This window comes from Mytilus californianus, unplaced genomic scaffold (assembly GCF_021869535.1).
Source record: "Mytilus californianus isolate M0D057914Y unplaced genomic scaffold, xbMytCali1.0.p SCAF_4, whole genome shotgun sequence".
Lineage (NCBI taxonomy): Eukaryota > Metazoa > Mollusca > Bivalvia > Mytilida > Mytilidae > Mytilus > Mytilus californianus.
The window spans coordinates 55,811,947-55,835,557 of record NW_026262690.1 but is presented as its reverse complement, the minus strand read 5'-3'; the positions used below and the strand labels follow the sequence as shown (position 1 = coordinate 55,835,557).

Sequence of the window (23,611 nt, the reverse complement as noted above, 5' to 3'; positions counted from 1 at the left end):
GGTGAGTAAACCTGCGTCTTACAAACAACTGTTTACTTTCAGTTTGAGTTTATCGTGACTTACGATCTAAAAACTAGAGACGTTCCGAAATCCTGTTTTGTAAACAAAGATTCATACGCACCGCGTGGGTATAACCGTATTACTAATTTCCGATTTTTAAAATCTTCGTAAATCTGGATAAAGACCAGTTTCTATCCAATGGATATCAAAATGATTCCGATTTTCACTTTTTTGAATGATTGTAAAGTTGAAATGGCATGAAAGGCTGACATTATTTAGGAAAACTATTTTGTCTAGCGATTGCTGATCATTGGAGGGTAAAAAGTCCAACACCATAACAAAACGGATCTATTTATCATGTATACATACCGATTGTTTACGATTGTAAGACATGTGCATAAAAGTGAAAGCTTGAATAAATATGAAAAATATAACAAAGGGATAGCTCCAAATACCATTTAATAACAAAAAACATATGGACAGGTCAAGATATCTTTTTGGTAAATAAAATAAAGTATGTAAACTGGTTCCGTTGCGACTACAACACTTTGTTCGTGTGTAGGTAATACAAGCAGATTCCAGTTAGTAAATTTGAAACCGAGTGCGGTAGGCGGAGGCAATAATCGACTTCCGTAAGTTCTGGTCAATGGTATTGGAAACATGCCGCTGATAGCGTCATTTTCCAAAAACGACAGAACAATGGAATAACAGACATGGAATATATTCCCTGCCTCTATGGCAAAGGCATAAAGAAACCAACTGAGCATTGTACCTTTGAAATATGTAAAATATACCACCTGGTGACACATATTGGACAATGTTTGACCATAAACTGAACTTTAGCTGTATGAACCACAAGCTTATCAGTGATGTCCAAGTAACTCCTTTCTATTTGACAGTCTTAAACTTCATCCTTCACTTCTAAGAAGATGTAAGGAAATCTGTCTATTATAAATAATTCAACATATTTACCCAACCTTTTCCAAGAAGCTTTCAATTATTGTGAAACAAATAGCTATTGTTCAGCACATGCAGTTTTGTGAGTATAAAAGATGTATTTTCATCTTTTACTCGGGTAATTTAATCAAAGAGTGATGGATTTCTCTTAGAAGAAATTTAAAGGACCCAGTGAATAAACTACACAGAGAACAATAGCTATTGTATTTATTCAATGGGACAATAGAACTGACAAAGTTTAAATAGATTGACCAATAGGAGATAAATCTGTGGAAAAGTTGCATTTGGTTTGCAATAAAAGCAAATGAAAATTACATTCCTCTATCTTAATGTTCCTATATCAAATGACTTTAATTTCTAACTGTCAACATTCTGTCAGTCTGTTTTTTTTCTATTTGCATCTAAAGACTTATGTGTATAGAGTTATAGGTTGTCATTTTTAATTTTAAAATGACCTCTGAATGATGAAGTATACCATATAAACCTGTTAACTATGCGGCTATGCCACATAAACTCCTGAACCATGTGTCTCTAATTAAACTCCTAAACCATTTGTCTCTAATTAAACTCTACCTATTAATTTTCATACTATTTTCACATGTCTCGATCGGTGTGAGCAAAATATTTCTCATCTCTAGAGAAAACTTTGTTCACGGCAAATGATTGGTCGAAATTTCAATTATGACGTTAAATTTTCTTGATTTCTTCTGAATTTTCTATTGTGACGTTTCACTTTTAAATTTTAATTATCTAACAAGCTTGACCAGCCTCGCAATTTAAATGTTAAAATTTAAGTGCCTCCAGTGGAGAAATATCGTAACACACTTGATGCAGTGATGGAATCTATATATCAGTGTTAAAGGTAGTTATTGTTATAAGTATCTGCATTGTTTTTGTTTTTTTTTTAATTCAGCTATTGAATATTTATAAATGGATTTTAATTTTGCTATTTTGTAAATCAATCATGTACCCTTTCATCAATACTCAGATATTCTATAAATCTTTGATGTCATCTTCCAAAAGTTAGTGTTTGGAAAAATATCATTCTGGTACAAAATTGAGGTCAGTCTGAGTACAGTCCTGGAACTTGAAATTTGTGTATAGCCATTCATATGTTCTGTTTTTATGCAAGTTCTTTCAAAACCATATTAGAAGGAATGTTTTTGGTGTTAGATCCCAATTTGCACATCATATTTCATTTGTTCAAGGATGATATACAACACAAGAAATAATCTTCAAATATTATTATAATCCATTTAAATACCTCTGCTGCTATCATTTCCTCTACAGTTTCAGCTTCTGCACTGTGTCTTAATTTGATTTCTATTTCCCTTGAACTCTGAAATAATACAAGGTGTTCTGAATTAAATTTATTGATTCAATTGTTAAAAGTTTTATAATTTTAGAAACTTTGTGTATAACATATAATTATATTAATAACTTAAAAGGATGTTACACAGCAATACTAAAGTTCCCATAAACATTTTATTATATTAACATTAACCTTTAAAACTTAAAAATGAGCTTGTGCTTGTTTGAAGACACCTTTGTTCTGACCTAAAAAAAATTAACAAAAACAACAAAGTTCATTTGTGAAAATGCATAATCTGTTTTTATGCTATCAACAGGATAAATGTTTATGACATGACTAAATTAAATAAATAAGTATGATTTTTATTTTATTTGTTAAAACAATTACAAACTTTCCACAGATCATGCACACAAAGCACATCATGTATATTTACAAACTTACCCTAAGTAAAGCTTCATTTTCTTCATGTTGTCTTTTGTTGAGAGGTGCTTTACTGACAGCAAGAGCATGGGTAGTTTTTTGAAGAGCATCATTTAACTAAAATGTAAAACAGATAGAAAATAACTCAAATCAAAATATTCTTGTAAGTACATAAATGATTCAGATACAAATACAGTACAACACAAAATTGCAAATACAATTTAATTTAATTTTTATTAAACATATTATAGATAATCAAACAGTTTAAATGAAAGTTCTCCATATTATATTACAAAATTTAGATCGTAAGAGTACTTAGTGGTTTTTTCAAAGGTCAGAGTGACCTGACTTTGACACATCCCAAGCCCATGATGTAACTGCATACCAAGTTTGGTTATCTTAAGTTTTAAGGTACAAAAGATAAGGGTCAGACACAAATTGGATAAGGTTTGACTATCAAAGAGGTCAGAGGTCAAAGTTAAGGTCATAGTGACCCGACTTAAGTATGTGACACATTCCCAGCCCATAATACAACTCCATACTAAGTTTGGTTATCCTAAGTCGTATGGTATAAAAACTATGAGCTAGACATGAATTGGACAAGGTTTTACTATCATAGAGGTCAAAGGTCTAAGTCAAGGTCAGAGTGACCTAACTTTGGTATATGGCACATCCCAAGTCCATGATGCAGCTGCATACCAAGTTTGGTTAACCTAAGTTGTATGGTACAAAAGTTATGCACTCAACATGAAGCGAGATGGACGGACAGACAGACGGAAGGACATGGTGATTCCTATACACCCCCAAACTTTGTTTGCAGGGGTATAATAAACTCTTTGTGTTTCATTGTCAAAGGCTGATCCCTTATGTTTCAAAAGTTATTTGAACAAGTTGGTCTTTCTTATGCTTTCCACCCATGTCATTAAAATGTAAGAATGGAGAACCTTAAATTCCTACTATTTAACTAGGAAAAATTGTGGTTTATTTATGTCAATGTTATGTATATATGAGTATGCATAAAACATATACTGCAATCGGCCATGTATAGTTTGAACCCTCCTTCTCGCCACGAGAGTTTAAGATAAAAAAAACTTTTTGTAACTGTTGGAAAACGTCTTATGAAACTCCGGTAATTTCAAATCATGCATGATCGTTTGCGGTATTTTCATGGAAAAACCCGTTTTCCATCATCAATAAGAAGTTGAAAATGCTTGTAAAAGATTCTAGAACACTTCACAAGTGTAAAAATAAGTCAAAATCACAACAACAGCAAAATGAAAAACTTGTGTTTGTCAAACCAGAAGTTCCAATAGCATGTGTAAATGAAAATAAATACGGTGAGAGTGTACAGGAAATCCCTACTTTATAGATATAACTAGAATACAACTCTGAAAGTAAAACAGTTCCATCTTTAAGTAAAATAATGTTAAACATATCAATCACATTAATGTATGAAGGATCTTTAGCTAAAACAAAACACATGCGTCAGTATGAAACACCAAAAAGGAACGAATAACCAATTACGTTTTGTAGTTTATACATCGAAATGCATAATCTGGTTTCCGGCTGATTGTACACTTTTTCCGTTCCGTCAGTAAATTCAAGTAGATTCCAGCTTATTTTATGCAAGGCAGTAAAAAGAAAAGAGAATTTTGTTGTGAAGCATTTAAATTTGAAATTTATCAGTTTATATTAGTTATTGAATTAAAATTGCATATTAATTTGGATTAGGTAAATTATTAGTATTGAAGATGACAGCTCTAGAGCACCCTCTACAATTTCAATAACAAACATGACGGAATGTAAACAAACTTCACGAAATCGAATTTTTCTCTTATTTCTTTCTTATGGTACTCTATAGTCCGCACCCCTGTCCGTTAGGTTCAATTTTGGAGAAAAAAAACGTGGACTATACAAGCCTGAATTCTGTATGTGTAAAGAAAATTTTAATGAAAGTAGCATATGAAAAAAGGGCGAAGGACAATTCAAACATATAAAGTATTTGTAGCTTTTAAAGGAAATAATTACCTTTCTAAGATCATCAGCATGCTGTCGATTTAGTTCTTGAATGGTCTTCTGGTAATTTCTTTCTTTTTTACCAAATTTCTTATGCACTTTTCCTTCCATAACCTGTATCTAATAATTATTACACAGAATAAACAACTTATAAATTATTATTTTAGCAATTTACTGTTAGTGTGGGAAAATTAAATACCGGTCAATTTCCAAATTGTGAATTAATAAGTAAAACAAACACCTTTCAAATAATGTAAAATAAACACCTCCATTTTATAGATAAGGTGTGTGTGAAAAACATTATAGAGGTATATTATTAACTCAAACACTACTCCAACAAGAAGGCGAGGAAGAACAACTGGAATTATCACTTAACCAGTTTTACAGTAACCATCATGAACTGTTTGATCATTAGAAAATCTCAATTTCTAAACGCACTAGCAACCTTTGAACTTTGTCATAGATCTAACATGTCCACTATGTCAATCTGACATAAACAATAGTCTTACAATGTTTTTGCTTTGACACTTTCTGTTGGATGTGACTTTGGAATCGTGCGACAGGTGATGAATGCAAAGCACCTGTGCTCAATCTTTTTGTTTAGATGATTTTTACTCCCATGTTTGTTTGTTTATGCTTAGATGTATGAAAAATTTGTTGAACATTGATAATCTTCATTAATATTTAAGAGGATAGTATATCGATATATATTTCTGTGATATCGATCTAAATACAAAACTTACCAAAAAAAAAAGTATTAGTTTTCTAGGGAAGATTGTCTCACCCATCATCTCCAAATATTAAAACAGAAACATGTAAGTACACGTTGTCATAAGGGAAAACCAAAAAATCTCTCAAATGAAAAATAAAATAGGAGGTGCACAACTTCATGATCTGCTTAATAATCTGTGCAAGTTTGGTCGAATTCTGAACAGTCATTTTAAAGGAGTTGCAGATTATCAAACTGATATATGCAGAAATTTTCATGTCCATGTTTTTACATTAAAAACCCTACTTAGATTAAAAATTAAAACTTCCAGTCCAAAACTTCATGTCCTGAAGAAGAATTTGTGCAAGTTGAGTTGAATTCTGTAAAGGCATTTTGAAGGAGTTGTGAGTGAATATAAAATGTGACACAGATGACAGAAGATATCTCCATGTATTACTAGCGACAGTTTGAAAGAGTCCAGCTGTAAGACGATACAATTATCAAAGTGACACAAATTTTATTACCTTGTCTTGTAATTGTTCTTTCAACACAGCAAGTTGTTCTCTTTGATCTCTTAAGTTATCCTTTTCAATTTCATTGTCGTCCCTAAGGTCCCCTAGAAATGATCGACCACTCTGTCTGTGGTCAAACTGATCTTTGGCAAGTTCTGCAGCATGAAGTCTTTCATTCAGTTCCCGTATTTCAGTCATAAACTGATCTTTCATTCTTTCTAACTGTTGCTGAAATTTGATAAATAAAAACATTCAAATTTTATCCAATAATATTTATCTGCAAAACTGATTGCACTATTAGACTTGTGTTGATAAAAAAACTTTCAGCAGATAAAGATGTTAACCACGTGGATCATTCATATTAATAATCAAATGACTGAAAAGTATTTAGAGACATCTACTCAAAATTAAAAAAATTATGACCCATCAACATAAAGGCATTGAAACTTCACACCATTGATATATCTGCCATATTAACAAAACTACCTATTCCAGCAGTATGACTCTGTATATCTTTATATAGGGAGAGCAATATTTATATTGTAATTTAAAAATACCTTATGATCCTCAGTTCGGTTGTCGTCTGTAGAGATGATATTCCTCGTTAAAGTAGTTTCAGACTTCCTAACGACCTCTGATTTCTAAAAAGAATACAATAAATAAAACTGACACTTAAGTTTTCTTCTACACTCTACCAGGCAACCATGTTGCTCTTATCCTTCTAAATTTTTGCCAGACGCTGTTAATGATATATCTAAAATAAGTCGAAACAACTATACATATAATTTATGCCTAGATAACTCATTTAAATGCATTAAAAACTATAAGCCTTTTAATCACTGTATCAACTTTTGCCAAAAAATGTGTTTAAAAGTGATAATTCAATATTGGACATGGCTCGACAATAACGCTTGTCCGATTGTCCGGTACCAGAGGAAACAAAGGTCGGACAAGTAAAAGCTATATCAAGCTTGTCCGACAGGACAAGTAAAATTATTCTGCAGAAAATAAATTTAATCCAACTTTGATGAACAAAGTAATTTTAAACAAAAAACAAGAAAAGAACATAAAAACAAGTATTAATTTGACATGTTTACTTGCAATCGATAATTTAAAACTGGTTCTTTGTCAGGTACTTTTTAACAGGTTCTCGGAAACCAGTCTTACTGATCGAATATCGTCGCTTTGTAGATAAGGTAACTTTACAAGACAGTTCGTCACCAGCTCGGAAGCGATTCGGCTCCTAGTTTAATAGACAGTTTGGCACCGTAGGAGACATATTTAATAGACATAATTAATAGACATTTTGGTAACACAGGAGACATTTCAGGACCAAGACAAATCAGTACCTCATTTTCCTACCTTATTCTGTTGCTTTATAATAAATACCATACCGGTAATTTTTTTAACAAAAATATTTTTTAAATAAAAATGAAGAAATTATTTACAATAAAATTCACAAAATCATATTTGATCATATGTAGAAAAAAACAATACTTGCAATACGGTGACCTATAGTTGTTAATTTCTGTGTCATTTGATCTCTTGCAGAGAGTTGTCTCATTGGCAATCATACCTCATCTTCCTTTTTTTATTGATTGCATTTGAATAAACTTTGTTCAACTTAAAAAACCAGGATACAAATCCAATGAGTGTACATTGGCAATCCTATCAGACGGTGCCTCATGTGCAGAGTCTGATGAGACTTTGGCATTGATGAAAACTAGAACCTAAGTCCTGTGACATGACCAGATTCAGTTGTTCTCGACTCATATTTTTGAAAAGTATTGCAAAAGATATGTTAAAATCAAATTCTGTTCTATTGTTTTAATTCAATCAACTTAAAAAGCTAAAAAGGTTATTATTAAGATTTTATTTGGACAAGTTACAATTTCATTCGGACAAGTAAGTTTTGGTATGTACTTGTCCTACTAGACAAGTTGAAAAAAAAGTAATTGTAGAGGCCTGTTGGATTTGGCATCTCAAGCACAAATTTTGTATTCTGAGTTCTGAGTAAAGTTTTATGATAGAAAGGCCTGATGTGCACTAAATTTGCAATTTTTCTACTCTTAGCGACTACCAAAAGGGGGCCTAATCATTTCTTTTTTTCTTTAAACTAAATATCCTCCCATCTAAATAATTTTAATAGAGATGTTTTACTGTGTTGAGGATTTCAAATGAAAAAAATAAACTTATTTACCATATGCATTTGAAATCAGAATGTAATGCAGCACTTATGTAAAAGATGAAAGAATCCTTTCATTTAGAAAATTGTATTTTGAAACCATTATATAAGCAACTGGATCTATACTTTACTTTTCTATATTTATCAATCCAAGATAGCATAAGAATATGAATCTCTTATTTGAAGGGATAAAGATACAGTTTTAATACTAAGTAATATGATTGTTCAAATATATCATATCCTTTGATTGGCAATATGAAATTCCTAACTAATGTTATATTATTTCATGTACACAATAAATTACTATACACACAATCCACTCACAGACAAGCGTTCTTGTTGTAGTTGTGCCTCTGTAGCCTCCAATCTCTGTTGGAGTTCCCTCAAACCAGGCGATTCTGCGATGATCTGTCTGTCGTCTGGGGCAACAGGTATAGATGCTGCTTTCCCAGAATACTCCCCATGGCGTCTCATTATGTGAGACTGTAAAAATGTGCTATTTAGAAAAGCTTTTGAGCAAAATTGGCACTGTAAACAAAACAAAACATTTAAAGTTTTAAAACAGATAATACTAGCATGCTTGTTACTGATATAACATAATCAACAGTGGCTACTATAACTCAATAGAATAATAGTATCCTTTTTAAATAGTGGTTCTTAAGCTTCACCTGATTTATTCAAACATGGTTTTGACAATAATCCTTAAATTTATTCCCCTTTTTGTTAAATCATTGTCTTTTGCATTCAAAATACATATACAAGTTTGAATACTAAACAGATGACATTTAATTTGAGGTTTCTGTCTATCAGACATATTTAAAAATTGTTCTCCCTACATATCTTGATCCAGCCAAAGAAATTTCATTTGAGAATTAGAAAAAAAAAATTATATTTCAATTTAGTTAATGAAAAAATATGCAACTTGATTTCACTGCATTTATTTTTACCTCAGTTGGAAAGGCTGAATTGCAAATAGAAAATCCTGTTTTTATAGTTTAGGAATGCCTTAATTTGTCTGACCAAACCAACTTTTCAATAAAACCTTAAGAATAATTAAAACAGGATTGACATTACCATTTTTGGGATTATTTCAGACAATTCATACCTTGTTGTAACTTCCTGATCCAGCATGTATTAAATGTTGCTGAGCTATCAATAATTTCTTCCTTTTATGACTTTCTCTCTTTACGTCAGCAAGTTCTTTATTCTGCTTTTCTAGTTCTTCCTTGGTTTTGGAATTTTCCTGTAAAGAATGTAACAGCATTTATGTTTTCCAAAAAGATGCACTTGGAGCTTTTACTCACTAATGATACCCTCTATAAGTATTTAGTGAGCACAAAGTTATTGAGTGATGGATGTGAAAACACATCAAACAGTAAAGCATGTTCACATGAAGCTTGGTACCAAATTTTAGGAAGTTCTGATTTGTAGTTTCTGAGAAAATGCAGCAAAAATTACATTTGACAGACATACACACACACATGAACGAATGGACTGAGGTAAATTAGAATATCACTCTAGAGCTCTGAAATTTCCCTTGATATCTTCCACCTCTTTTTTGATGCGTTGCTCCATTCAACCTGTCCAATTTTCAAAAATTCCATGCAGGTTTGACAAAGTTATTGACATTTAAAAAACCTTTAACCATAGACGAAACCTAGATTTTGACATCACTGACGACAGAATGCAGGATCACTTTGTCTTGCTTCCGCAACAAAATGTCCCATGGTTTACAAAAATGAGATTCTAGTTTGATAAAAAGGTCATTACAGTACATTTAAAAATCTATGCTGTTGCTTAAATTGCAGTGGTTAGTATATTTAAATCAATAATCAATGTTCATGTTGTGTTTTAGTCAGATAGACAGTTGTTTTTGAGTGGTCTATATAAATCATATTAGTTGTGAATTAAAACATATTATTTAACAAGAAGATCTAAAATACCTCTTGAGCAGCTTTGATTTTCTCTTCAGCAGAACCTACAACACCTGTCAAATACTCCTGTGAATGCTGAAATAAACAATGTCTTTAATAACAGTTTACATCTGTATCAAACAATTATTAAATGATTATTCTGGTTTCTATTTATCATATTAGAATTTATATAGGGAAATTATGATATAAACAATCTATATTTACAATTATCTTTTTAATTAACTCTTAGTGTAGTCTGCAAAAATTAGTTTGACTTCCTTTCCTCTTGTTTTTTAGAATTGTTCCATTAAAATGTATATAATTATACTCAGGGAATTCAATTTTAACATGAGATACACACCTAATACACCATTTTAACATATTACATTCATTCTCAAAAATAATCTTATACCTACACAAACCTATAGGCCCATTTTGGTGTACAATTTTTGAAAATTTGTTGACAACATTGTTTACTTCCAAGTTACTAAAAGATTTGACTGTATAACACTGGAAAAAACAGCAAACTTACCAATAAATATTCTATAGTTAACTGTGCTAGTTTGAAAAGCTTTACAAAGTTTGGGTCAATCATTCGCAAATCCTGAAGTACAAAATGTATATACATGTACAAAACATAAATAACATAAAAACATTTTAAAAGCAACAGTTACAATTATCAAAGTAGTGGCTTGTTTCAGTGGAGAATCTTAAACTCCTCATATATGTTACAACATGTACAAAGTTAATCTATAAATAAATGGTGAATGTTTCCATGAGACACAGATGATGCCCCTGCTTGCATATGTTATAAAGGGACATAACTATAGAACAGTAAAAGTGACGCTACCCAAATTTGTACTTGATCTGAGTTTTGTGGTAATAAGCATTGTGCATAAGTTTCATAACATTTGATTGAGGCAAACTAAAGTTAAAGAACGGAAACGAAAAATTCAGCAATTTTTACATTTGTTAAGGGCATAACTCTAGAACGGTAATTGTGTATAAGTTTCATAACATTTGGTTGAGCCTGAGGCAAACTAAAGTTATAGAACGGAAACCAATTTTGGGACGTATGTACGGACAGACATGGATAAAACTTAATGCCCCCTCCGCTATGGCAGGGGCATAAAAATGTTAAAAGAGATGTGCATTCTTTGAACCATAACAAACAGTAAATACATAATAGAGCATATTGGTTAAAGACAGTCTCACCAGTACTAACTAAAAATTATTGAGAATTATCATTCTAGACTAATATAGAAGTTTAAAACAATGCATAGATTATTATTTGTAATATCTTACCATTTCAGATTCTATATTGCAAAATGTTATGTTTAAAATGTTTTCCTGTAAGGCATTAAAATCCAGAGTCCTTGAGATATGATCAAGATCAACAGAGGAAATCTTTCTCCAATCCACTCTTTCATATCTTTTTCTAAATGCAAAGCTTTTCCCATTTCCTTTAGAGGCATAATTATTAGGATATCCATTCATATAAGAAACTGAGTGGTCAGGCATAGGAGAATACATCATTTGTGTTGCCATGGTGTCCTAGGATATAAAAACAAAATTCTATCATGTTTTGTTTTGAAAATAAAAATAATTTATAATACATGTACATCTTATATGATGTGTCTCACAAATAACATGAAAGATTCCAACAAACTATTACCCCAGTAACCAGCAATGAAAAAGCTTCACTGATATATCATAATAGGTTTCTGAAAATTGGATCTAAATGTAAAACTTGTACATTTAATCTTTCTAATATTAAATGTATCTCCATGTGATCCAAAGGTTGTTGATAAGTGCTGTAACACACAAAAGGACTTTAGTGTTAAACAAATATAGTTTACTGTAGCTGTCTGACAACTTAACATTAAGAATGCTTTTGATATGCAGATTATTGTAGTGTATACATACCGACTGTGCACACACATATAAAAAGCTTCATTGTATATCGTCATTTTAAAAGAATTGTACTTTAAAAATACATTCTGCTTTCAGAAAAAAAGTCTGAATTGGGCAACATATGTAAGAAACTTATGTATGAATAATGTGTGTTATAATGGCTGTTGAATGAAGACAGTTCATATTTACAATGAAGATTTTTATCAAGCTTAACATGTTTTACATTTTTCTCTTTAATTTTCTTCAAAGTGTAGATTATGTTTAAATATGTGGTAACAAATGCAGTTTTGCAATTTTACTTTCAAAAATGTATTCCTGAACTTTCGTACTCGTTTTAAAAGGTGGGTTTGTCTTTGAATAATTATTGTATTGAAAGTGGTCATTATGCTGGTATTGATAGGAATGATAGAAATTGTGTTTTTTGTGACTTAAGTGCGAAAGAAGATGAAATTCATTTTATTTCACAATGTATCAATTATACAGGTTTTTTTTAAATGTATTATCATGATTATTAGATACACCAAAAGTCCTAAAGCCCTCAGTCCAAAAAGGGAGTATTGGGCTGGTACTAGGACCTATATGGAAAATGCCATGTAATAATCTACAATTCCTGCCTCCCTACCAACATGTATCCAAAATATTTTAGGGACATTTAACATGTTTAATGTTCAGAACATTTCCATAACCATTTCCATCGCAAATAAACACATTTATTCTAAAACCAGTTGTTGGCATGATACAGGTTATGTTCTTCTCATATAATTTATGATGGCATGATACTAAACCCCTAACAGAAGGGATTGTGATTGATTTTCATATGATGAAGACACATCTTGCTATAAGTTCAATTGAGGTCTGGAACTGGCATGTCAGTAACTGCTAGTAGTCCTTTGATTATTTATGTTAATCATTGTCATTTTGCATAGTTTCTTCTGTTACTTATTGTAACATCAGACTCAGATTCTTATTAACTGAGTTTTACTGTGCGTATTGCTGTGTGTTTGTTTATTCCACATTGGCTAGAGGTATAGGGGAGGGTTGAGATCTCACAAAACATGTTTAACCCTGCTTCATTTTTGTGCCTTCCCCAAGTCAAGTACCTCTGGCCTTTGTTAGTCTTGTTTGTTTTTTTTATCATTTTGGTTCGTTTGTATGTTTTGGAGTTTAGTGTGGCATCCATTTCGATGAACTAAAATTGAGAATCAAAATGGGGAATGTGTCAAAGAGACAACAATCTGATAAAAGAGCAGAAAACAGCCCAAGGTCACCAATGGGTCTTCATTCTCTATTTTATAGTCCTAGTAAACAATATTTAAAAAAAAAAACTATTTTACCTTTCTACCTTCCCTCTTTGTTTCTGACAAGAGACCAGAAACAAGTCTTATTGGACTAACTAGATGCCAATCCAGGATTTTGAAAAAAAGAGGGGGCAGGGCCCCCAAACTAGGCAATGTTAGATGTAGAACGTGTTAAAAGTCTTTGTATTAACCCTAATAGTAGCTCCATAAATAGGGAAGGCACCCAAACCCAACTCCCCCTAACTTTGCCTCTGCTAACATCCACACTAAAAATAGTCTGAATATATATTTAATTGTTGTTTAATATCTACTTCATTGATACACAAAATCCTCTGTCTGACAAAACAAACTAGATAATCTCCCCTTGGTTTCAAGCTCAAACTTATTTTCTGTAGCTAGTACTTTGTCAAGAAACACATAAGCAAACATTGCATTTAAATCAAATTATTCAAATACTTGCGTTTTCATTTCAATGCATTGACATACGTTTACATTCGTGCATTTTGTACTTTTCAACACCCTCACCTACATGTTTGAACATGAAACCCGCGGGAGATAAACCAAAACAAGTCTTTAAAACTTATTTTGGACGTCAAAAATATTGAATGTGTCAACAAGATACAGTTTATTAAGAGCAAAATTAGTTCCAAATTAATAACATACATGAACTATTCTCTAACATACCTGTTTCAAAATCGATCTTGCATTTGTTTACCTGTCCAATCACTCACTTTGAGCAGGTAATTTTAACAGTGGCCCTTAATCAATTAAGAGCGCATCATATTTTTCTAAATAAAAATTGATCGTTTTCGTTGCATTGAATAACCGAATAATAATATTAGATATAGTTTGAAAAAAGCATTCAAAAATAACGTTGTCAAATGTCAACAAAAAAGAAATTGAAAGTCAACCATGTTGGAATGCCATCGGGTATGAGACAAGTCGGCCCGGAGACAACTCGGACCGTCTACACAAAAGACAACTCGGACTGTCTATGAAGACAACTCAAACCGTCAATAAGTCAATTCGGACCGTATAATAAAGAAATCTAGGACCGTCTATAAAGACAACTCGGACCGTCTATAATGACAACTCAGACTAAATATAGAATTAGAGTGTTGACGAAACAAATGATTTAAGGAAACACACTTTTTTTATACTTTGTTATAATTGTGTGGGGTAAATATTCTAATGTAAATATGCGCACATCAGATATCAAATGGTGGAGGGAGTAACAACACTGTATATAGAGAGCACCCAAGCTGAGCATGTAAATATGGTTAGATGCCCAATGGCAGAGGCGGATTTAGGGGGGTGGCAGGGGGACAAGAGACAACAACATGACCAAAGAGCAGAAAACAGCCTAAGGCCACCAATGGGTCTTCAACACAGCGAGAACATATTTTTAATCATGTTTTGCAAATGTGATAGGGTCATTTATATATTGAAATTATTTATTTGCAATGTACATATATTTTATTATTTATTATTTTCCATGTCCAGATAATTGTAGTTTAAAATATATGTAGTATTGATTTATTACGAAAGTATGGACATAAACAGTAGATTAATACAGGTGATCAATACTTTATATACATGTTTTTACTATTGTGATGTCATATCGACTGTTTAGTTGTGATGTAAGTCTTGTGATGTCATTTCGTATATCTGTGTGATGTAGATTTGGTACAGGAGTTTCATTGGACGATTATGTCACAAGGGATTAATTCTATTTTCTGATTGGTTAGATTTGACCGAGGGAAATTACAAAATTTTGATATTGTTTGAGAGAAAGCACTGGATCATTTTGTCTTGTGTAACTTTCGGAAATTTATTATATTTCTGTGATTATTTATTAGGAAATGTTCCTGTTGTCTCTAAGAATAAAGGTATTTATATTTGTATTAATAAATACACTTGGTGTTCAAAAGATTATAAAACTATACAATCAGATGTCCTGTACCATAGTCATGAAATTGTTAATAGCATTACTTCATTTTAATATTTGTATCTCATTATTTTAGTATAATGTATTGAGTGATTAAATGTTAAATAGCAAACTCTATGAAGTTTCCATACTCAATAATTGACAGTTGTATAAAGTCCCCTTTTTATGTTACTTTTGTAATTTATAGTAACTGGTATTATATTTGTTTTGAATATAAAATAACTATACATCTAAGACATAGTGTGTATTATTTTATTGTCTTATTACGAAGGGTAGTGAGAATTTGTTCAATTATGTATTTTTCAGATTTAAATGTTGACAGTTGAATTATTGTTACCAGTACGTGTGGTATTATAACCTAAGTCCCATAGACAGGTAATTAAATGTTTTATGTTATAATGTAAACAATGATTAAATAATGATTGATCTTGATTGTGGTATTTAATCAGTGTTTGTATAATGTTTACATTCTTGAAACTTTCACAGTTTGATAAACGTATAAATAAAGAAATACTATTTAATAATTATTTGAATATTGTATATTGAATATTATAGCAAATTACTATAAAGAATAACCTTCTTTTCATACTTATGTATTTGTGATACTTTGCAATAGCACTTTTATTTATTTACTGTTAATTATCAGGGACTAGATGTACAATTGTCTTTTAATGCATAATGTGATATTTTGTTTAATACATCTGTTTATACATATTATATTGTTAATTGCAGGGTTATATTCTTACCATCTATTAAATATTTCCTGTACACAAGGGTGTCTAGTTTTTGTGATTAGCCAGTGGCCACCCCTGTTACAAATATGTTGAAAGAGTAGACATATTCTGAATCCAATACTCGAAGATATCTACAACCAGCTACTGTCTCTCTTTTGGCTGTTAGGTGTGTTTATCATATCACAGTTTAAAGAGTTGACATATCCTGGATCTGACACTCAAAGATATTCCAAAGAAGCTACTCAAAAAGAAGAAGAAGAAGAAGAAGAAAAACACCAGTAATCCAATAACAATGGCTGAAAAGGAAGCACCAGAAGAAGAAACAGCTTTAACAGGAGAGGAGGAAAAGGCTTTAATTGAAGCGTTTAAGAAACTAGGAACAAAACCAAAGATTACAAATCCAAAAGAACTAAAAGAATGGATGGTTGAATTTATTGGCACAACATTAAAAACAGAAGAGGTAAAGCCTGAAAATATTGCTCAGCCTACACCTAGTACGTCAGCACCGGTAGTACAAAACGTCAATAATACAACATCCCAAAGCACAGCATCACCAACGTTACCGACATCGTCAACAAATGCTAAAGTGGAATCAACAGTTTACACACCTAGAATATCGACATTTTTCGGAGAAGCAGGTAAAGGAGAGGCTCCTTATGATATTTGGAAATATGAGGTTGAGTCATTAAGAAGGTGCAAGCTCGCACCACATATTATAGACATGGCAGTAAGACGTTCATTAAGGGGACATGCTGCCCGTGTAGCCATGAGATTAGGCGCAGATGCAAGTCTGGATCTGCTCCTACAGAAACTGGAGACAACATATGGCATATCCATTCAAAATGATAAACTGATGGAAGAGTTTTATAGCGCAAAGCAACAACCTGAAGAAGATGTCGTTACATGGGCTAATAGACTGGAAGATCTGTTGTATAAAGCTAGTCAGAGGAAGATGATACCAGAACCCGACAAGAATGATAAATTGTGTTCCATGTTTTGGAGTGGATTAAGAGCAGATTTAAAAAATGCATCAGGTCATTTGCACTATATAATTAAGAATTATGATGAACTGAAACAAGAAATGAGACAACTAGAGGCAGATGTAAAGAAAGATGTAAAGATAACTACAGCAAAGATGGCAAATGTCAAAGAGGCTGAATCTGAAGAGACAGATCTAATGACTATTATACAAAGGATGGCAGCTGATATACAGACTTTGAAAGATGATCGAAAGAATCAATCACAACAGCCATTCCGACAGAATAATAACTGGAGAGCAAGAAATAATGAAGGAAATTCACAACAAACCAAATTTCAAGGACATCGGGGTCAAAGACAATTTGGGCAACAGAGTCAGAGACAATTTGAGAATACATATGGAAATAATGTCAATCAAGAACAACAACCTAGATTTAACAGAAATGAAAACGAGGATGTAGTTTGCTGGCGTTGTGGTCAAAAGGGACATATGAGAATAGGATGTAGAGTTCGATTAGACCACAGTAGAAATTCTTTAAACAGGAAGGGATCAGCATAACGGGGCGTATGTTTGGTCGTCGTTTTGGGAGCTCCAATAATCCTAATTACTTAACAGATTTAGTTGGAAAATCAAATGAAGTTCAGATAATTATTGGTTCAGTTACTACAATAGCTCTTTTAGATACCGGTTCATCAGTTTCCACAATAAGTAGATCATTTTATGATAAACATTTCTTTGAAGTACCTATCCATCCAGTTCAAGAAATCTTAAAAATTGAATGTGCAGATGGTCAAGAACTCCCTTATGAAGGTTTTATTGAAACAAATATGAACATCTTAGGATCAAGAAGTAAACAGAATGAGGACAACACACTGAACAATTGCCTTTTCCTTATCGTTCCTGACAGTAAATACAATATCAATGTTCCAGTTTTGATAGGTACTAATATTTTGTCTTCTTTTATGGAAATTCTACAGAAAAGATATGGCGAAAGATACCTGCAGCAGGCCGAATTATTTACACCAGTATACATGACCCTAAGATGCTTGACACTTAGAGAAAAAAATCTGTGCAGACAGAATAATAAACTAGCTGTTATAAAGTCTGCTGAAAAAGAACGAATTACAATAGAACCCAATTCTGAAGTTGTAATATCTGGCTATTTAGACAAGAAAGTGCCATACCAACCGGTTTGTGCTCTACTGCAGCCAACACAAAGATCATCTATCCCACTTGACTTAGATATTACACCTGCAATAATTTCTTATAGTTACAGTAAACATGCTTTTGGAACAACAAATGTACTTATTTCAAATCCTTCGACAAGGACCGTTACAGTTTCACCAAACAGTGTTTTATGTGAACTTCAACCAGTCCATATTGAAAATATTGAACGATATGACGATGAACAACATCAAAAAGATAACACAGAAGTCATAGAAGGAATAACTATGTGTACAGATGGTCTTACTCAGACACAGATACAGAAAGGAAAACAACTTGTACAGAAATATGCTGATATTATGTCCAAAGATGACCTTGATATTGGACACAATAAAATGGTTAGGCATAGAATACAGTTAATAGACGAAACTCCATTCAAACAGAAACATAGACGAATACCACCATCAATGTATGAAGAAGTTAGAGATCATCTTCATCTATTATTAGCAAGCGGAATTATACGTCAATCATTTTCACCATGGGCATCAAATGTAGTTTTATGCAGAAAGAAGGATGGTAAACTGCGCATGTGCGTGGACTATCGCCAACTTAATGATAAATCTGTAAAAGATTCACATGCGTTGCCTAGAATCGAAGAAATTTTAGAAGGGCTTGCAGGAAACAAGTTCTTTACAGTAATAGATATGAAGTCAGGGTATCATCAGATTGAGATAGAAGAAGATCATAAGGAAAGGACTGCGTTTACAGTTGGCCCGCTAGGCTTTTATGAATATGAAAGAATGCCATTTGGTTTAGCAAATAGCCCAGCAACATATCAAAGATTAATGGAAACCATATTGATGGACCTAAATTTGAAGATTTGTTTTGTCTATCTTGATGACGTTATAATATTCTCCAACACATATGAAGAACATTTGAATAGAATAGATCTTGTCTTTAGTCGACTGAGAGAAGCAGGTTTAAAATTATCACCAAAGAAATGTTCTTTCTTTATGAGAAAAGTACGCTATGTAGGACACATAGTGTCTGAGGAGGGAATTGAACCTGATCCTGATAAAATAGAGAAGATCAAATCTTGGCCAATACCAACGTCACCAGAAGAAGTTAGAAAATTCTTAGGTTTTGTTGGCTATTATCGTCGTTTTGTAAAAGACTTTGCAAAGATTGCTAGACCACTTACCAATCTTATGCCAACACCTATCAAGAAGAAACAAGACAAAGGAAAAAGAACAAAGAAAGTAGAGAAAAAACCAGAATGGACATGGGGAACAGCACAGGAAGAATCATTCAGTACTTTAAAATCTTGTTTAATGACACCACCGGTTTTAGGATACCCGAATTTCAAAAAGCCATTTGAACTTCACACTGATGCTTCGGGTCATGGCCTTGGTGCAGTTCTTTACCAAGAACAAGACGGATTGAAACGAGTTATTGCATATGCAAGTCGAGGACTAACTAAAGCAGAAAAACATTATCCTGCTCACCGTTTGGAGTTTTTAGCGTTAAAATGGGCTATAACTGAAAAATTCAGCGACTATCTGATTGCCTCTACATTTGTAGTGTTCACTGACAACAACCCGTTAACTTATGCAATGAAATCTGCAAAATTAGATGCCACCACTCAAAGATGGGTTGCTGCGTTATCTTCTTACAATTTTGAAATCAAATATAGACCCGGTTCGAGTAATGCAGATGCTGATACTTTATCAAGACTGCCAGGAATAGTGTCTGAGAAAGAAGATACAGTTAACTTACAGAATGAAACAGTTAATGCAATCTGCAATATAACATCGATACCAGTAATAGAAACAATTTCTTTTTCATCAGAAATAGTTGATAATCTTGCAGATCCAATGACAGGCTTAAAGATAGATTTAGCTGAAATTCAACAGAAAGATAAAGTTTTAAAATACTGGATAGATAAAGTAAAAATAGGTCAAAAACCACTGAAGACAGATACTCCAAAGACACCTGAATATCATGCAATGTATAAAAACTTTGAAAAGCTAAGCTTAAGTGAAGGAGTTCTACAAAGAACCATTACAGATAACATCAGCGGGGAAAAAGTCAACCAACTAGTCATTCCATCATCACACCGTTCTATGATATTAAAATACCTTCATGACGAAATGGGACACCAGGGAAGAGACCGTACACTATCATTGGTCAAAGACAGATTTTACTGGTATGGACAGACAAGAGATGTAGAAAATTATATAGCTGCTTGTGGAAGATGCTTACGTAGAAAGACGCCAAGCAGAGATAAAGCTGAATTAGTAACTATTCAAACATCACAACCACTAGAATTAGTCTGCATGGATTTTCTTGGTTTAGAAACATCAAAAGGAGGGTACCAGTATCTTCTTGTTATCACAGATCATTACACCAAGTATGCTATTGCTGTACCAACTAAAAATACTACTGCTAGAACAACAGCTGAAGCATTTATGAATAATTTTGTTGTTCACTACGGATTTCCACATCGTATCCACAGTGACCAAGGTGCAAACTTTGAAGGCAAGTTATTGAAGGAGCTCTGTGATATAACAGGAATGAAGAAATCAAGAACTACTCCATATCATCCCATGGGTAACGGAGTATGCGAAAGATTTAATAGAACCTTGATTAGTATGTTAGGAACACTCAATCCAGACCAGAAGAAAGATTGGAAATCTCATGTTGGGACAATGACTCATGCCTACAACAATACAAGACATGACACTACAGGATTTACTCCTTATAAATTAATGTTTGGTCGAGACGCAAAGTTACCAGTAGATGTTATTTTTTCAACAAAATCACCAGATACCAGTAAAGTTCCTGTTACTAAATATATCAAAGATCTGAAAGAACGAATAGACACTGCATATAAATTAGCATCAGAAACAGCTAAAAAGTCTCAACAAAAGCAGAAAGAATCATATGATTTAAAGAAAAGGGGATCTATTATTCATGAAGGTGATACAGTACTAGTTAAAATAGTAGCCTGGGACGGAAAACACAAATTATCAGACCGCTGGGAAGAAGAACCATACATAGTACTGAAACAGCCAAACACTGATATTCCAGTTTACACCGTAAAAAGAAAAGATGGGGTTGGTAGAAACAGAACTCTTCACAGGAACTTGTTATTACCAATTGGGAACCTATCTGGCGGAACCACAGATCGTCATTATGAGGATGAAATCGAAGATGAAATCGTCTATACAATTGAAGATTCAAGTACAAGTAGAATTGGTACAACAGATGCACCAGAAAAAGTTCAACTTGAAGTGCTTGATACAAGTAATTACACAGTGTCAGCAGATGAGCCCTCTGCAACTGACACATGTGGAGAGGATATGACAGGGGACGCCCTATATCCAGAAAATATAGATGATGTTTCATCTCAAGACATTCCTAGAAGCGAGACAGAAACTGAAACCATAACACACGAATCTCCTACTCAAGTACAGCATACAGTTGAGTCAAGTCCACATAGGACTGAACAACAGGGCCCTGATGAAGAAATTGAAGATGATGAGTCTGATAGGGAGGATAATTCTGAGAGGAGACCAGTACGGACTAAACGTAAACCAGCCTGGATGCGAAGTGGTGAATTTGTCATGTTGCAACAGCCAGACTGGATGCAGAAAGCTGAATATTTAAAACGTCTCGCTCTATCTGGAATGTTTCCATCTGCTGAAGAAGACTTTGGAAAAGCATTACTTCGGATTGTGACTGAAAATATGTAGCTAATGTTGTATTTATTAAGTCATGTATTTAATGCTTTCTAAGAACATCTCTTGGAATAATGGTATGGAAACCATTTTTTTGCAAGGACCGGGAGAATGTGATAGGGTCATTTATATATTGAAATTATTTATTTGCAATGTACATATATTTTATTATTTATTATTTTCCATGTCCAGATAATTGTAGTTTAAAATATATGTAGTATTGATTTATTACGAAAGTATGGACATAAACAGTAGATTAATACAGGTGATCAATACTTTATATACATGTTTTTACTATTGTGATGTCATATCGACTGTTTAGTTGTGATGTAAGTCTTGTGATGTCATTTCGTATATCTGTGTGATGTAGATTTGGTACAGGAGTTTCATTGGACGATTATGTCACAAGGGATTAATTCTATTTTCTGATTGGTTAGATTTGACCGAGGGAAATTACAAAATTTTGATATTGTTTGAGAGAAAGCACTGGATCATTTTGTCTTGTGTAACTTTCGGAAATTTATTATATTTCTGTGATTATTTATTAGGAAATGTTCCTGTTGTCTCTAAGAATAAAGGTATTTATATTTGTATTAATAAATACACTTGGTGTTCAAAAGATTATAAAACTATACAATCAGATGTCCTGTACCATAGTCATGAAATTGTTAATAGCATTACTTCATTTTAATATTTGTATCTCATTATTTTAGTATAATGTATTGAGTGATTAAATGTTAAATAGCAAACTCTATGAAGTTTCCATACTCAATAATTGACAGTTGTATAAAGTCCCCTTTTTATGTTACTTTTGTAATTTATAGTAACTGGTATTATATTTGTTTTGAATATAAAATAACTATACATCTAAGACATAGTGTGTATTATTTTATTGTCTTATTACGAAGGGTAGTGAGAATTTGTTCAATTATGTATTTTTCAGATTTAAATGTTGACAGTTGAATTATTGTTACCAGTACGTGTGGTATTATAACCTAAGTCCCATAGACAGGTAATTAAATGTTTTATGTTATAATGTAAACAATGATTAAATAATGATTGATCTTGATTGTGGTATTTAATCAGTGTTTGTATAATGTTTACATTCTTGAAACTTTCACAGTTTGATAAACGTATAAATAAAGAAATACTATTTAATAATTATTTGAATATTGTATATTGAATATTATAGCAAATTACTATAAAGAATAACCTTCTTTTCATACTTATGTATTTGTGATACTTTGCAATAGCACTTTTATTTATTTACTGTTAATTATCAGGGACTAGATGTACAATTGTCTTTTAATGCATAATGTGATATTTTGTTTAATACATCTGTTTATACATATTATATTGTTAATTGCAGGGTTATATTCTTACCATCTATTAAATATTTCCTGTACACAAGGGTGTCTAGTTTTTGTGATTAGCCAGTGGCCACCCCTGTTACACAAATTCTGCAACATGCAAATTATATTGTCATGTGAATATAACATTTAATAATTTATAATCATTTATATAGTTCAAATCCTCTTTTAATACTTTGTCTGAGTTGTCAGTATAGACGGTTCGAGTTGACTTTGCAGACGGTCGGTCCGAGTTGTTTTCTTAGACGGTCCGAGTTGTCTTATTTGGGCGGTCCGATTTGATTCGGTCCGACTTGTCTCATGGCCGAGTTGTCCCACATGGAATTTATCTCGCATCTGACGTGATATGAAATCATAGATCTGTAATATTTTTTTTTTATTTATTATTTTCAAGCATTTCACTCAAACAATTTAACAACAATAAGATTTTTTATTACATC

At 32.4% G+C, this 23,611-nt stretch overlaps 1 protein-coding gene across 1 annotated transcript in view; it reads right to left on the bottom strand.

Annotated features, from left to right (window-relative positions):
- LOC127698453 (cilium assembly protein DZIP1L-like) overlaps positions 1 to 14,159 on the bottom strand; it is a 71,098-nt gene extending 56,939 nt beyond the window's left edge. Inside the window, exons 1-11 of the mRNA XM_052201905.1 lie at positions 13,921 to 14,159; positions 11,330 to 11,578; positions 10,557 to 10,628; positions 10,055 to 10,120; positions 9,217 to 9,354; positions 8,436 to 8,639; positions 6,484 to 6,567; positions 5,939 to 6,154; positions 4,718 to 4,825; positions 2,711 to 2,806; positions 2,222 to 2,296 (exon numbers count right to left, since the gene is read on the bottom strand). Coding sequence (XP_052057865.1) covers positions 2,222 to 2,296; positions 2,711 to 2,806; positions 4,718 to 4,825; positions 5,939 to 6,154; positions 6,484 to 6,567; positions 8,436 to 8,639; positions 9,217 to 9,354; positions 10,055 to 10,120; positions 10,557 to 10,628; positions 11,330 to 11,572 — 1,302 coding nt within the window. The 5' untranslated portion in view covers positions 11,573 to 11,578; positions 13,921 to 14,159. The remainder of the gene's footprint in view (positions 1 to 2,221; positions 2,297 to 2,710; positions 2,807 to 4,717; positions 4,826 to 5,938; positions 6,155 to 6,483; positions 6,568 to 8,435; positions 8,640 to 9,216; positions 9,355 to 10,054; positions 10,121 to 10,556; positions 10,629 to 11,329; positions 11,579 to 13,920) is intronic.
- Between the last annotated feature and the right edge of the window lie 9,452 nt (positions 14,160 to 23,611).